Below are 12,083 nucleotides of genomic sequence, written 5' to 3' on the forward strand. Positions count from 1 at the left end.
CCAAAAGATTAATCTTTTGCCAAAATCCTCTATAATTAGAAGATTTAATTTTTTTAATTTATATTTTTTATTCTTATGAAATATTACTGTGTAATCTATTTATATTCGTTATTCGTGAACTCTGAATTTGTTTTTTCTTTGGAAAAAACATGACCAATTACAAAGTGAAATATCGAGAAAAATGTAATAAAACAATTATGGCTAAGGTAATCTAACAAACTCTATAATAAATTCTCTTACACTAACTATCAAGCTAATTATTATTATTCGACTAACTATCTATAACAAAAATAAATTAGGTGGCGCTTGGAATTTAATTTTTACTTTCAATCTCTTTCTCTTACTTTGATTGCTTTGTTTATGTACCCTTGATAAATTCTTTAAAAACATATTAGGAAAAAATATATTTTAAACCAATAGGTTTTTTTCTTTTGGAAAATAATATTAAGTATAAGATTCAGTTTTGTTTTTGATTTTTAAATAGTTTGTAAATTTTTTGATGTTTGTAGTGTCGAGGAAAATTAATCAATAAAAATTTTTTTAAAGAAAAAAGTTAAATTATTTTAAGGGAATGTAAATTTCTCTTTACCTAATATTAACAAACTTATTAAAATAAAATAAAATAAAATAAATTTATAAATTTATTACTTTTATCATTACCGTTTGTAAGCATTGCTAAGCACCTTGAATAAACACTTATGATTAACCATCAGCATTCACCAACCGATAATTAGCAACTACCACAAATTATTACTTTAATATATTTTTCTCTTATTTAATAATATTTCTAAATATAAAACTTGTATAAATTCAAAATATTTTATAAATTTATAATTCAAATTTATTTTTTAATTAACTTTCAGTGTTATAACCAAATGGTAGAAAGTGAACTATTTGAAAATGTTTTAAAAGATAATTTTCAATTATAAATTATTTTTCGAAAATAAAAGAAATTTAAATTGAAATTTCACTTCTTAAACAACACAGTTGACATCATAATCAATCACTTCTAGCTACTGACTAAATTTTTGTTGTTTAAAATTTACGTAACTTAAAAAAAAAAAAAATCAAAATTAAAATGAGAATCGATAGCAAATTAGGCATTAGCAATGAGATGGTCCAAACCCGACCCGTCAACCCTCAAGTATGCCCACATGTTCCATGGGGACTCCAATGTCCGTCCTGAATCCGATCCGAACATTACACATATATATAACGAATCGTTAGCTAGTTTTGATTTCCTTAAACAAGCAAAGCAGAAATTAAAAAAAAAAAAAAAATGGAGGGAAATCGTCGGACCTCAAAAAGACACCGGGATTTGATTGGAAAGATCAGAGGTCTTCTAACATTAGAAAGCACTTTCAGTTTCACTATCGAAATCATTTCACCAATGATAAATTGAATCTGTGAGTGTATTTGATTTCAGATTTCACTAGATCACTGTTGAGAGATCTGAGCCAGGGACGATCGCCCACTATTTATATCGACAATTTCAGAAACTACTGCACCAATCTCCAAGCCAACTGGTATTTTTCTTTGTAGCTGTACTTTGAAGTTGAACTTGAAGTTTTAGGGTTGTCAATGTGTATCTGCTGCTTTATGCAGCCACTGCAGCTCCGATTTGCCGAAGGGGAAAGAAATTCTCACGATTAAAAGAGAATGCGGCGTCCGTAGAATCGGTGAGTTTATCGATCTAATTAAGTTGCCTTATGAGTCAGTAATTCAAATGGCATTAGTTTTTATTGTGGCTCATTGGTTATATTTCAGATGTTTTGCTACGAGTTCTACTCATTGTTCAGCAGCTTCTGCAAGAGAATAAACATGTGTCTAAGAGAGATATATATTATATGCACCCATCTGTTTTTTCAGGTGAATCTATACATTTTAGTTTAGAATAGATGTAAATTTATTGTTTGAAGTGATATAATTGCATATTAATATTGAACTTGCATTGATGTACTGGACATAGGATGTAGTGTGTCATTTGACCGATATTGATGTGCTGCTTAATCTAAATTCTATTGCAATTATGTTTACTTGCAAAAACATTGCGTACTGTTAATCCATTGTTGTACTGGGCCTTATAGTTTGATCAAAGTTCTTGTGTATAAAATTATATTAAGGCTTCTTGGAGAAGCTTAATTTTTGATTACTTTTGATTTGTGTCTCTAAAGGTTGTCATACTTTTTGATATTATTGACATTATTAACAAAGATTTTCTGCTCTTTTCGCAGATCAGTCAATTGTTGACCAGGCAATCAATGACATATGCATCCTTCTGCATTGCAGTCGCCACAACCTAAATGTGGTTGGTATTTTAGTTATTTATTTGTCTTCAAATGTCTATCTGGTTAAAGGAGCGTGCTTAATGAAGTATTGTATGGCATTGAAAACTTGGTTTGTCTTGCCAACCCAAGGCAAGGATAATCATTTGAATGGTATGCTAAATGAATGGTAATTAATATGCTATGCATGACAGACAGAGGTTTTTCTTTTCAATATAAAATGGAATGAATGGAAATTTGACTATGTCATTAGATGCTAGAGTCTTATTTTTTCATTTTTCTGTGGCTTAACAAATTGTATTTGCTTTCCCACACAAACCTCACAATCTTTAAAGGCATTGACAAGAAAGCGTGAGGATGCTACTCATCCTGTTCTACAGATTTTCAACAAATATATGAACTGAATTCTAGTCTTTGTAACTTAGCAATAGATAGAAGCGAATCAAATTTACTTCATTAAGGTTAGATGGTAGTTGTCCTGAAATTGTGAGATTGCTAATATTAGTAGCTTGATATCTTCTCTCTCTCTTTTTTTTTTTTTGAGAAATAGTAGTTTGATAATTTGAAGGAACATATTTTGGAAATTACTATTTGATAACTTTTTTTCAGGTCTCAGTTGGAAATGGGTGGGTACTCCTGATTCCTCTCAGCTTCTGCAGCAATGAAGTGAATTTAACTTATTCTTGCTTAGCTTATCTGTTTATTGATGAATCTCAAGTATCTTTTGGATATTATTTATATGTGTGTCTAGTTAATTAAAGCCGGTAACTATATTCTAACACGAACATGGTAAGTTTTAGTTCCAAGGTATTATAACATGAAACTTTTGGAGACTTGCATCAAATAGTGTCAAACAAGTTCATTATATGCATTAAGCTAAAGATATATGAGGGAATTAGAATGCTATGATCTAGTCATCCATATAGTTTTCCCTACAACTAACAACAATGACTAAACAACTATAGTCTATATGATAAAAGTTTCATGTAGTTTCTTTGTCTCTTTAGTTGATGCGAGGAATTATATATAACTGTATATAATTACCTGCGCAAAATTTTACTAACCATGAATTACTTTCCTCCCTGCATTATTTTGTCATGTATGGACTATGATTAAGTAGAGGATATGGCTTTTACTGTAACTGGATGATGGGCGGATATCTTGTAGATTTAAGTTGGTCAGTGGCATACTGTTCTAATGATTTTGGATTAATCTATGGTGGTTATATAGGTTGGTGATGGGTTGGCTGCGATTTTTGGAAGGTGGAAGGAAGTTTGATTGCATAAACTGTCCTAGCAATGTAAGAACAGACAAGGACATATTTCATAGTTGCATTATCTTTTAGAAATTAGAATATGATTTTGTATCTGATTTGCTCACAGGTGCATCCCATTCCAGTGCATGTTGAGGAAGTCAAAGGTAGCTATAAGCTATCCAACTGTTAAGAAATGCTGCAATATCTAATGACTTCTAATTATCTCAAACATGCTTATTACTGTTTGATAAAAAAAAGGAAGAATTCTCATGCGTTTGGATGGCGTTTTGTCCTTCTTCATGAGGTCACTTGCTTTTTCTGTAACTTTTTCTATTTGGTTAAAGGCTGGAAAATCTTCCCGAACTGGATTGACATTTTTCTTCAAAGTTATAATTTTGAATGTTTTATCTAATCAGCTTTATATATGGAGAACTTGATGGGATTGATTGCTGATCGCCCCTGATTATTGTGCATAGATATTATTAGTGTTGCTGAATACATACTGGTCGTGGAGAAGGAATCAGGTGGAGTTTCTCTGATTCACAATGCTTCTCTCAAAAGCAAAGCAAGTAATTCTATTTTCAGACTGCTTTTACTTGTCTGAACTGTTTGATGTTGTCATGAATCCTTGGAAGCAGTATTCCAGCGTTTAGCAAATGACAGGTTCTGCAATTCAAACCGCTGTGTTATCATAACCGTAAGCATTCACTCTCTTCAATTTGTTGTTTGAATAGAGATACAAATTAAATTCATGAACTTGGATGAGCCGTTGTTTGAGTTTGAATTAGAGATGTGATTTGAAATACACCTTATAATGCTGGTTCATGTTTCTTTCGTCCGTCATTGGCCAAAACCTTTTATATATGATTTGAACCAAAAATTAAATTTACATCCTTGAATTTTAAATTTTCTATGCACATGCACTCTTAAGGGTCACTTGTCGCTGAGTTGTTTTTCTTTTGTACTTCCATAGGGAAGAGGATATCCAGATATTCCCACGAGAAGGTAGCCTTTTCATGCTTGTACAGAACTAATGATTGGCTTCCTGTGAAGTACACACACCATTGTATGCCTTCTAATGTTTCTGAGTATCATTCTATGGAAATGACTGTTAGGTTCTTGCGACTCCTCCTTGAGAAGTTGTGTCTGCCTGTCTATTGCTTAGTCGACTGTGATCCATATGGTGTTGACATTTTGACCACCTATCGATTTGGTTCTCTGGTTAGGCTTCTGAATTGATCAATGTGTCATTTTGCTTTTGTTCCCATTTTCAAACCAGTTAGATTCTTTTTGTCCTCCACGCATTTTTATGTCAAAGCAAATGGCCTATGATGTCAAATTTCTGCGAGTCCCTGAGATACGCTGGCTTGGAGCTTTTCCTTCTGATTCTGAGGCATATAGCTTACCTCAACATTGTCTTCTTCCTTTGACTGCTGAAGGTGAGAATTTTTGCTTTCAATTGGCTTGATTGTTTTCAGTCAGCATTTCTCTGGTGTCACAAGTTTCTAGCATTGATTGTCAGATAAGAGAAGAACTGAATCCATGTTGCTCAGATGCTACCTGCAAAGAGAAGTACCACAGTGGAGGTAAAATTCATTGACATTTTAGGATATTCTGCTCCTTACCCCAGTGCCGCTGGATCTATGCACTTATGAGTTGGCTTTCCCATGAAAGGTTGCAACTAGAAAAAATGCTGCAGAGAGGAGTGAAATTTGAGATTGAAGCATTATCTGTCCACTCACTCTCCTTCTTGTCGGAGCAGTATATACCCTCAAAGATTCAAGGTGGACTTCACATTTAACAATAACATGCTCAAGAGTTGAAAAATATGAACCATTTGATGCAAAGAACTGTACTAGATGCGCATAATGAGTGATATTTCATTGAACATTGCTTTTACTTTTATTTTTTTAAATGTTGTTTATATGAAGTTTATACTAAATCAATTAAAGGCTCATCTTGTGATAATTGAGCTCAGTAGCTCAAACCACTAATAGCATAGGCCGGCCGTCTCTATGCTTTCGCTGAGATAGCGTTCAAAGACTCTGTGCAGTGATGGCTTAACAAAAAACATAGGGTTTCCCTGCTGGAGAGAACGCGATGATTGCGGCTTCTACACCACATAAATTGCAAACCTCGGCGGCTTTTTGAAAAGACCGTGGCGTCGCTTTTAGAAGGCCACCATTAGGTTGGCTGTGTCTTGGATTTCTTTGATTTCAACTCTTCTCCGCCCTAGACAGCCTCTTCTCCGGGATTGCCCTGCCGTCGAGTTAGTGGTTTCCATTGGTTGCAAAATTAGAGGGATTACCGATTGACACATAAGCAAATCAATCTAATAAAGGACTGTGTTTATATGCATAGAGAGAGAAGCCGAGCTTCGATTTCCTTCACGAGAATTAAACATTAATCCAGTGGACGACAAAAAAATTTCCGCTCTTAAACGGCACGCGCCGTGACGATAATGAAAAATTGATCCATTGAATGACAAAAGAAAAAACAAAAAAAAAAAAAAAAAAAAAATTCCGGTACGACCGATCCAGGTCGTTTGGTGACAACATCAAAACCCAGAAATTTTTCTCGATCCAAACACTCACCACAAGACACTGTCCACAAGAAGAAAAACCATAAGTGCCTCTGCAGCAGTAGTAATTTGACATATTTCGGATAGACTTCTTCTGCTCCCTTCTTCCCTTTCTAGTTAAAGTATCTGTTACAAGGTAACTTATTCATTAAAAGGAGAAACTGGATTCTCATTCGAACTATAAAGCTCCAATGGTAAAAAAAAAAAATATATATATATATATATATATATATATATATATATATATATATATATCAGCAAAATGTAATCCTTAATAGCTGCTCATAACAATGGTATAAAAACTAATCAACTTTGTACCATAATAAGATATGAAATATTCAAAAAACTACATGGCCATGGTTAATTCTATCTAACACATTGTAAAAATAATATAGAAGGTGACGCTGGTCAATGTTCCTTGATGTTCTACTTGACTGGCGGACGTAGTGCTATAAAGAAGCCGATCCAAGTTCTGCTGATCTCGCGCTTGGGTTGTTTATAATTTAAGCCTCTAATTCAAGCTTTGAGCTCAGCTCGTTTATTAAGATATTGAAGGAGTATGATCGAGTTTCTTTCTGGCTAGGTCTCATGTGACACACGAATGGCTTGGCTCATTCCAGCCTTATGTGGAGGAAAGTGTGGAATGGGAATTAGGTGAAGGTCGTTTTTCCTTGTGACTACAGAACCGAAATTTTCTATCATGTCAAGATTTTCTGGGTGCAGTCCATTAGGGAGTTTCCAATCAAAATAGTATAGTAATTGTGCAAGAGGAAACTCGACATTAACTATGCCAAACAATATTCCTGGACACATCCTCCTTCCAGCACCGAAAGGGGTAAATTCAAAATTAGTCCCCTTATAATCAATTGAACTATCAAGAAATCTTTCTGGAAAGAATCTCTCTGCTTCAATCCAATAATTGGGATCTCTTCCAATCGTCCCTACGTTCACAATAATCTTGGATTTGACAGGAATGTCATAACCATTAATCACACAGTTCTCCCTACATTCTCTTGGAAGTAGCAAAGGAAGGGGAGGGTGTAATCTCAGAGTTTCTTTAATAACTGAGTTCAAGTAATTTAATTCTCCAACACTTTCTTCATCTACATATCCTTTTTTACTGAAAACGTGTCTCACCTCTGCTTGTGCCTTTTCCATCACTCTTGGATTTTTTAGCATCTCTGACATCGCCCATACTACGGTTGTCGATGATGTTTCAGTACCAGCGACAAACATGTCCTGAAATAAATTTATCAACAATGGTTCTGTGAATAATGAAAACAATTCGTATTTGTAAAGAAATCTGAAATCAAAATCTATGTTTTTCTCATAGTTGTCCCTGCTCTCACTCTTATTACTTACTGGTAGACCAAGATGCAGCCATGTAGGTTCTTGTTCCTTTAAACCTAATGCTGTTTATGCAGTACTTTACACTGGGTTTCTCCTTGTTACAGAAATATGATAGAACTTTGAATATTATTAGAATCAAGTCTATCAACCTTATTTATTTATATAGCAACTTGATATGAATAAAGAGATTTACTAACCACAATGACTGCTTTTATTTTGTCGTCTGTCAAAGGAAATTGAAGGTCTCCTTGATCCTGGAAATTCAGAAGGACATCTACAAAATCTTCTTCTTCACTCTCAGCCCCAGATTTCCCAGCTGCCTTTCTAGCTCTATGTTCGTTGATAATATTTTGGAATATCTTATCTACTTCTTGATGAAGCCTCAGTAGTTTAGGCCTCGTTGTACTAATGAGATGAAGCAATTTGATGGAAGGGTATAAATCGGCAAGACTAAAACCTCCAGATGCTTTTATCAAATTCTTGACATTTGGTATGAATATTTCTTCTCCCTTCCATATCTTACCAAAGGCTGCTGTTGAAGTGATGCTATAGGTCAAAGAATTGAACATCCTGCTAAAGTTGATCGGTGACCCTGCACTAGAATATATGGATCTAATGAGTTTTGATACTTCATCTTCCCTAACTGGCCTAAATGACTTCACACGTTTTGCGGTTAGCAGCTCCAAGGTACAAATTTTTCGCAGTTGTCTCCAGTAGTCTCCATAAGGCGCAAATGCAATGTCTGAAAGGTCATAAGCCACAATACTTGCCGCAAGTAGAAAGGGCCTTTGTGCAAATATGACATCATTAGTTTTCATAATCTCCTTAGCAATTTCAGGGGAAGAAACCACGATATTAGAAACTTCACCGAGCTGAAGGTGCATGAGAGGTCCATATTTTTTGGCCAAGTCTCTTAGGCGGTGATGGGGTAGGGACCCAACTAAATGATGCATGCTCCCTATTAGAGGTAGCTTCCATGGTCCTGGTGGTAGATTTGGTGTTGAGTTGTTGGTTTTGAATTTCTTCCAGACTCTCAGTAGAAAGAAGAGAAAGAGTAAGAAGGTGAAAAGGGCAGGGAAGTAAAGGATTTGGTTTTCCTGTTCCATGATGATAATTGAAAGCAATGAGGAAAGAAACTAATGGAGGTTGTCACTTCTTATGCTTTACATCTGTAGCTCTTGACTTGTGTTTTTTAGTGGGATTGATCACACGGTTCCGCATACGGCCAGTCCACGACATGATATTTATTATTTTGGCATATAATATAATAGTCTGAAAGATGAAATTAAGAAAGGGGTAGCTTTTGGGTTATGACGCAGTGTACCTTTACATGATTGTACTATTTGACACCAGAAGACTTACTGTAGTTTGGTCATGGAATTAAGTAATCGTTCGTATCGAGGCATTTGGTTGTTGTGATTCGTCTTAATAATAAGTGATGATCCTTCTCCACGCGTGTTAAGCCTCTTCACTGGTAGTAACGTGTGTCATCATCCTCTTAATCCACGTATCAAGTACTCTATAGATGCATTATTGCTGGAGATGTGGAACATAAGGTGCCTTCAGTCTCCCACCCGTCTTCTCATTCTTTCCGGGCTTGAAGTTGCTCACCACTCCAGTCTGCAAACTTTATCCTTAATAGCTCTCTAGTGTAAATTTGCCTCGGATAGTATAGAAAAAGATTTCATTTTGAATTTCATTGTGCATGAGTTAATTAAAATTTACAAAAATCAATAAAATTAGCAAATGAGTTTTAAATAAATAAATAATAAGAGTGAAATTTATTAATTATATTTATTATACTACATAAGTGAGATAACCAAAGTATAAGTTAAGTTTTATATTTATAAATTTATATAATTTAATATAAAATTTACAAATTCAATTATTGCCTTTGTCAATGTTCATATTAAGTTCATATGAAATCCCACGAGCAATTAAATTAGTAAATTTATGGAATTGAGAAAGTATATTGTTGATCTTCTAATCACTGAACCAAATAGGTTAAATTTGTATGCGAGTTTGTTATTTTGTTCAACAAATTAGTTAATCTACCGTTACATAATATTATATGATATATATACACGTTAAGCAATCTCTCCCGTTCAAACCTTCCATTCTCCATATTAGCCAAAAAGTCAAATCACACTATACTTGAATCGTAACTAAGAGAAGTTTTATATACTAATTAACATAATTGGATCGTATACAAGTAAGATTTTCAATCTGTGAAATCATTAACAAATGATTTTTACTTTTTTTTATATATAAAAATAATGAAAATTTTAAATGTATTAATTTACTGCAATCCCAGGTTTTCTTTTTCGGAGTGGTATTTCCATGAAAATGCCGCGGACAAGAGTTAATTATATTGAGATTTGAAAGTGGTTTGTGCACTGGTTTTGTCAATGCTCCTATTAAGTTTTATGAAAACACATTAGCAAATGAATAAAATATAAGAACTTAATCAAAGCCTTCTAGTTCATTTTGAAATCATAAATTAATAGGTCAAACCACGAACCAGTCTGTGTATGTAATTTTTGTTATAAAATAATACTTAACTCTGTTATAGTTGATAACATTGTTCTTGAACGTGTCATATAACTTGGAAGATTAGGATAAATTTTGTAAGTTAATTCTTAATTAAGGGATGATTAGGATTTAATTTTCCTAATTACTGTACTTTGAATGATGTAAATTCGGCTTTAAGACATCCCTTTTGTATGTACAAGAATATGATAATTTTAAACTACACTTTGCTTTTTATTTCGGACACCAAATTAATAATATAGCACATACATTCCCTTAAGGTTTGACTTGACTTCATATGTAAATGTCAATTTACTTATTGGTGGATGACAAATTAACAACACACGTTCAAATTCAATCATTCCCCTTAGGGTAAAGATGGAATATATGGAGTAGGAATTAATCGGAGATCGTTTTTCCTTGTAATTACAGCTCCGAACTCTTCTGCCATGTCAAGATCTTCTGGATTCTGTTCATTTGGGAGTTTCCAATCAAAATAGTATAGTAATTGTGCAAGTGGAAATTCAACATTTGCTATTCCAAACCACATTCCAGGACACATTCTCCTTCCAGCACCAAATGGGATAAATTCAAAGTCAGTTCCCTTGTAATCCACTGAACAATCCAGGAACCTTTCTGGATAGAATTTTTCTGCTTCAGTCCAGTAATTGGGATCTCTTCCAATTGTTCCGGCGTTCACAAGAATCCTGGATTTGGCAGGAATGTCATAACCATCAATCTGACAATCCTCTTTACATTCTCTTGGAAGTAGCACAGGAACAGGAGGATGTAATCTTAGAGTTTCTTTAGTTACTGCTTTCAGATAAGAGAATTCTCCAAGACTTGCTTCCTCGACGATGTTTCCATTTTTATTAAAAACTTGTCTCACCTCAGCTTGTGCTTTTTTAATCACTCTTGGATTTTTCATCATCTCTGACATCGCCCATATTAGAGTTGTGGTGGATGTTTCACTCCCAGCAATGAACATATCCTGAAATGAATTTAACAACGATTTAGTACTGCTAATTATTTATTTTATACACAATTAACAAAAAATGCATGCATGATATGGAAATAAAAAACTAACCAGAATAATTGCTTTTATTTTTTCATCTGTTACAGGGAATTGAAAGTCTTCTTGATCCTGAAATCTCAAAAGAACATCTACAAAATCTGCTTCTTCACTTTCAAGACCAGGTTTTCCTTCCATTCTTCTAGCTCTATGTTCGTCAATAATGTTCTGAAATATCTCATCTAACTCTTTCTGAACTCTTAAAAGTTTATGCTTCAAAGTGCTAAACATTTGAAACAACTTAATGGAAGGGTATAAATCAGCAAGACTTAAACCAGCAGCAGCTTCTATAACTTTTTTAACAGCTGGTATGAACATTTCTTCTCCACTCCACACTTTACCAAAAGCTGCTGTTGAAATGATATTATAAGTCAAAGAATTTACCATCTTGCTAAAGTTGATTGGTGACCCTGAACCAGAAGACATTTCTCTAATAAGTTTGGACATTTGTTCTTCTCTTATAGATTTGAATGATTGCACCCGTTTTGCTGTTAGCAATTCGAGCATGCTAATTTTTCGCACTTGTCTCCAATACTCTCCATAAGGAGCAAATGTAAGGTCCGTACAATTATAACCCACGATGATTCCTGCAAGCAGAGAAGGCCTCTGAGCAAAAATAACATCATGGGTTTTCATAACTTGTTTAGCAGTTTCAGGTGAAGAAACAACAATATGTGGAAATTCACCAAGTTGAAGGTGGATGATAGGTCCATATTTTTTGGCTAAGTCTCTCATGCGGTGATGGGGTAGGGCTCCTGCTAAATGGTGCATGCTTCCTATTAGAGGTAGCTTCCATGGCCCTGGTGGTAAATTTGGTTTTGAGTTATTTTTGGATCTTTTCCATAATTTTAATACCATGAAGAGAAAAAATAGGAAGGAGAAAAAGGTTGGAAAGGAAAGGAATTGGTATTCCATTATGATCGAAGTACAAAGTTACGAGTTTGTTGCCAAAACGCACTTCTTGCATCCAAATTTATAGTGGCTAATTATGTTTATGATGCTATAAAATTT

General features: G+C 34.1%; 3 protein-coding genes across 6 annotated transcripts; 1 reads left to right on the forward strand and 2 right to left on the reverse strand.

Annotated features, from left to right (window-relative positions):
* The first annotated feature begins 1,198 nt into the window (after positions 1–1,198).
* On the forward strand, positions 1,199–5,508 carry ATSPO11-1 (Spo11/DNA topoisomerase VI, subunit A protein). 3 transcript variants are annotated; one of them, XM_012215633.4, is made up of 15 exons: positions 1,199–1,337; positions 1,427–1,526; positions 1,606–1,679; positions 1,768–1,869; positions 2,235–2,308; positions 2,895–2,911; positions 3,516–3,585; positions 3,668–3,704; positions 4,017–4,064; positions 4,179–4,237; positions 4,514–4,545; positions 4,656–4,761; positions 4,859–4,979; positions 5,063–5,126; positions 5,215–5,508. In XM_012215633.4, the coding sequence occupies exons 1-15, from the start codon at positions 1,280–1,282 to the stop codon at positions 5,339–5,341; spliced, it is 1,089 nt and encodes a 362-aa protein (XP_012071023.1). In that variant the 5' UTR covers positions 1,199–1,279; the 3' UTR covers positions 5,342–5,508. The 3 variants fall into 3 exon arrangements, with proteins under 3 accessions (XP_012071023.1, XP_020534597.1, XP_020534596.1); XM_020678938.3 differs by lacking the exon at positions 1,768–1,869; XM_020678937.3 differs by lacking the exons at positions 4,514–4,545; positions 4,656–4,761 and having other exon boundaries at positions 4,820–4,979.
* A 343-nt stretch (positions 5,509–5,851) lies between these two features.
* LOC105633099 (premnaspirodiene oxygenase) lies at positions 5,852–8,706 on the reverse strand. 2 transcript variants are annotated; one of them, XM_089723581.1, is made up of 3 exons: positions 7,669–8,706; positions 7,259–7,360; positions 5,852–6,247 (listed from the first exon to the last, which is right to left on the reverse strand). In XM_089723581.1, exons 1-3 carry the CDS (start codon positions 8,575–8,577, stop codon positions 6,239–6,241), a joined length of 1,020 nt encoding a protein of 339 aa, XP_089579707.1. In that variant the 5' UTR covers positions 8,578–8,706; the 3' UTR covers positions 5,852–6,238. The 2 variants fall into 2 exon arrangements, with proteins under 2 accessions (XP_089579707.1, XP_012071024.1); XM_012215634.4 differs by lacking the exon at positions 5,852–6,247 and having other exon boundaries at positions 6,413–7,360; positions 7,669–8,705.
* A 1,661-nt stretch (positions 8,707–10,367) lies between these two features.
* LOC105633296 (premnaspirodiene oxygenase) lies at positions 10,368–11,993 on the reverse strand. The gene is made up of 2 exons (XM_012215867.4): positions 11,088–11,993; positions 10,368–10,991 (listed from the first exon to the last, which is right to left on the reverse strand). The coding sequence occupies exons 1-2, from the start codon at positions 11,985–11,987 to the stop codon at positions 10,368–10,370; spliced, it is 1,524 nt and encodes a 507-aa protein (XP_012071257.1). The 5' UTR covers positions 11,988–11,993.
* Positions 11,994–12,083: the final 90 nt, after the last annotated feature.

The sequence above is a fragment of the Jatropha curcas genome, chromosome 7 (genome assembly GCF_041381405.1).
Source record: "Jatropha curcas cultivar XTBG-Jc1 chromosome 7, XTBG_Jcur_1.0, whole genome shotgun sequence".
Taxonomy (NCBI): domain Eukaryota; kingdom Viridiplantae; phylum Streptophyta; class Magnoliopsida; order Malpighiales; family Euphorbiaceae; genus Jatropha; species Jatropha curcas.

Bases quoted from the DNA above. Each gene is read 5' to 3' on its own strand.
- ATSPO11-1 (XM_012215633.4), top strand. From the start codon at position 1,280: ATGGAGGGAAATCGTCGGACCTCAAAAAGACACCGGGATTTGATTGGA. The intron at 1,870-2,234 runs GTGAATCTATAC...CTCTTTTCGCAG, and splicing joins GCACCCATCTGTTTTTTCAG to ATCAGTCAATTGTTGACCAG. The intron at 3,586-3,667 runs GTAAGAACAGAC...ATTTGCTCACAG, and splicing joins GCATAAACTGTCCTAGCAAT to GTGCATCCCATTCCAGTGCA.
- LOC105633099 (XM_012215634.4), bottom strand. From the start codon at position 8,577: ATGGAACAGGAAAACCAAATCCTTTACTTCCCTGCCCTTTTCACCTTC. The intron at 7,361-7,668 runs GTTAGTAAATCT...AATTTATTTCAG, and splicing joins AAATAAAAGCAGTCATTGTG to GACATGTTTGTCGCTGGTAC.
- LOC105633296 (XM_012215867.4), bottom strand. From the start codon at position 11,987: ATGGAATACCAATTCCTTTCCTTTCCAACCTTTTTCTCCTTCCTATTT. The intron at 10,992-11,087 runs GTTAGTTTTTTA...AATTCATTTCAG, and splicing joins AAATAAAAGCAATTATTCTG to GATATGTTCATTGCTGGGAG.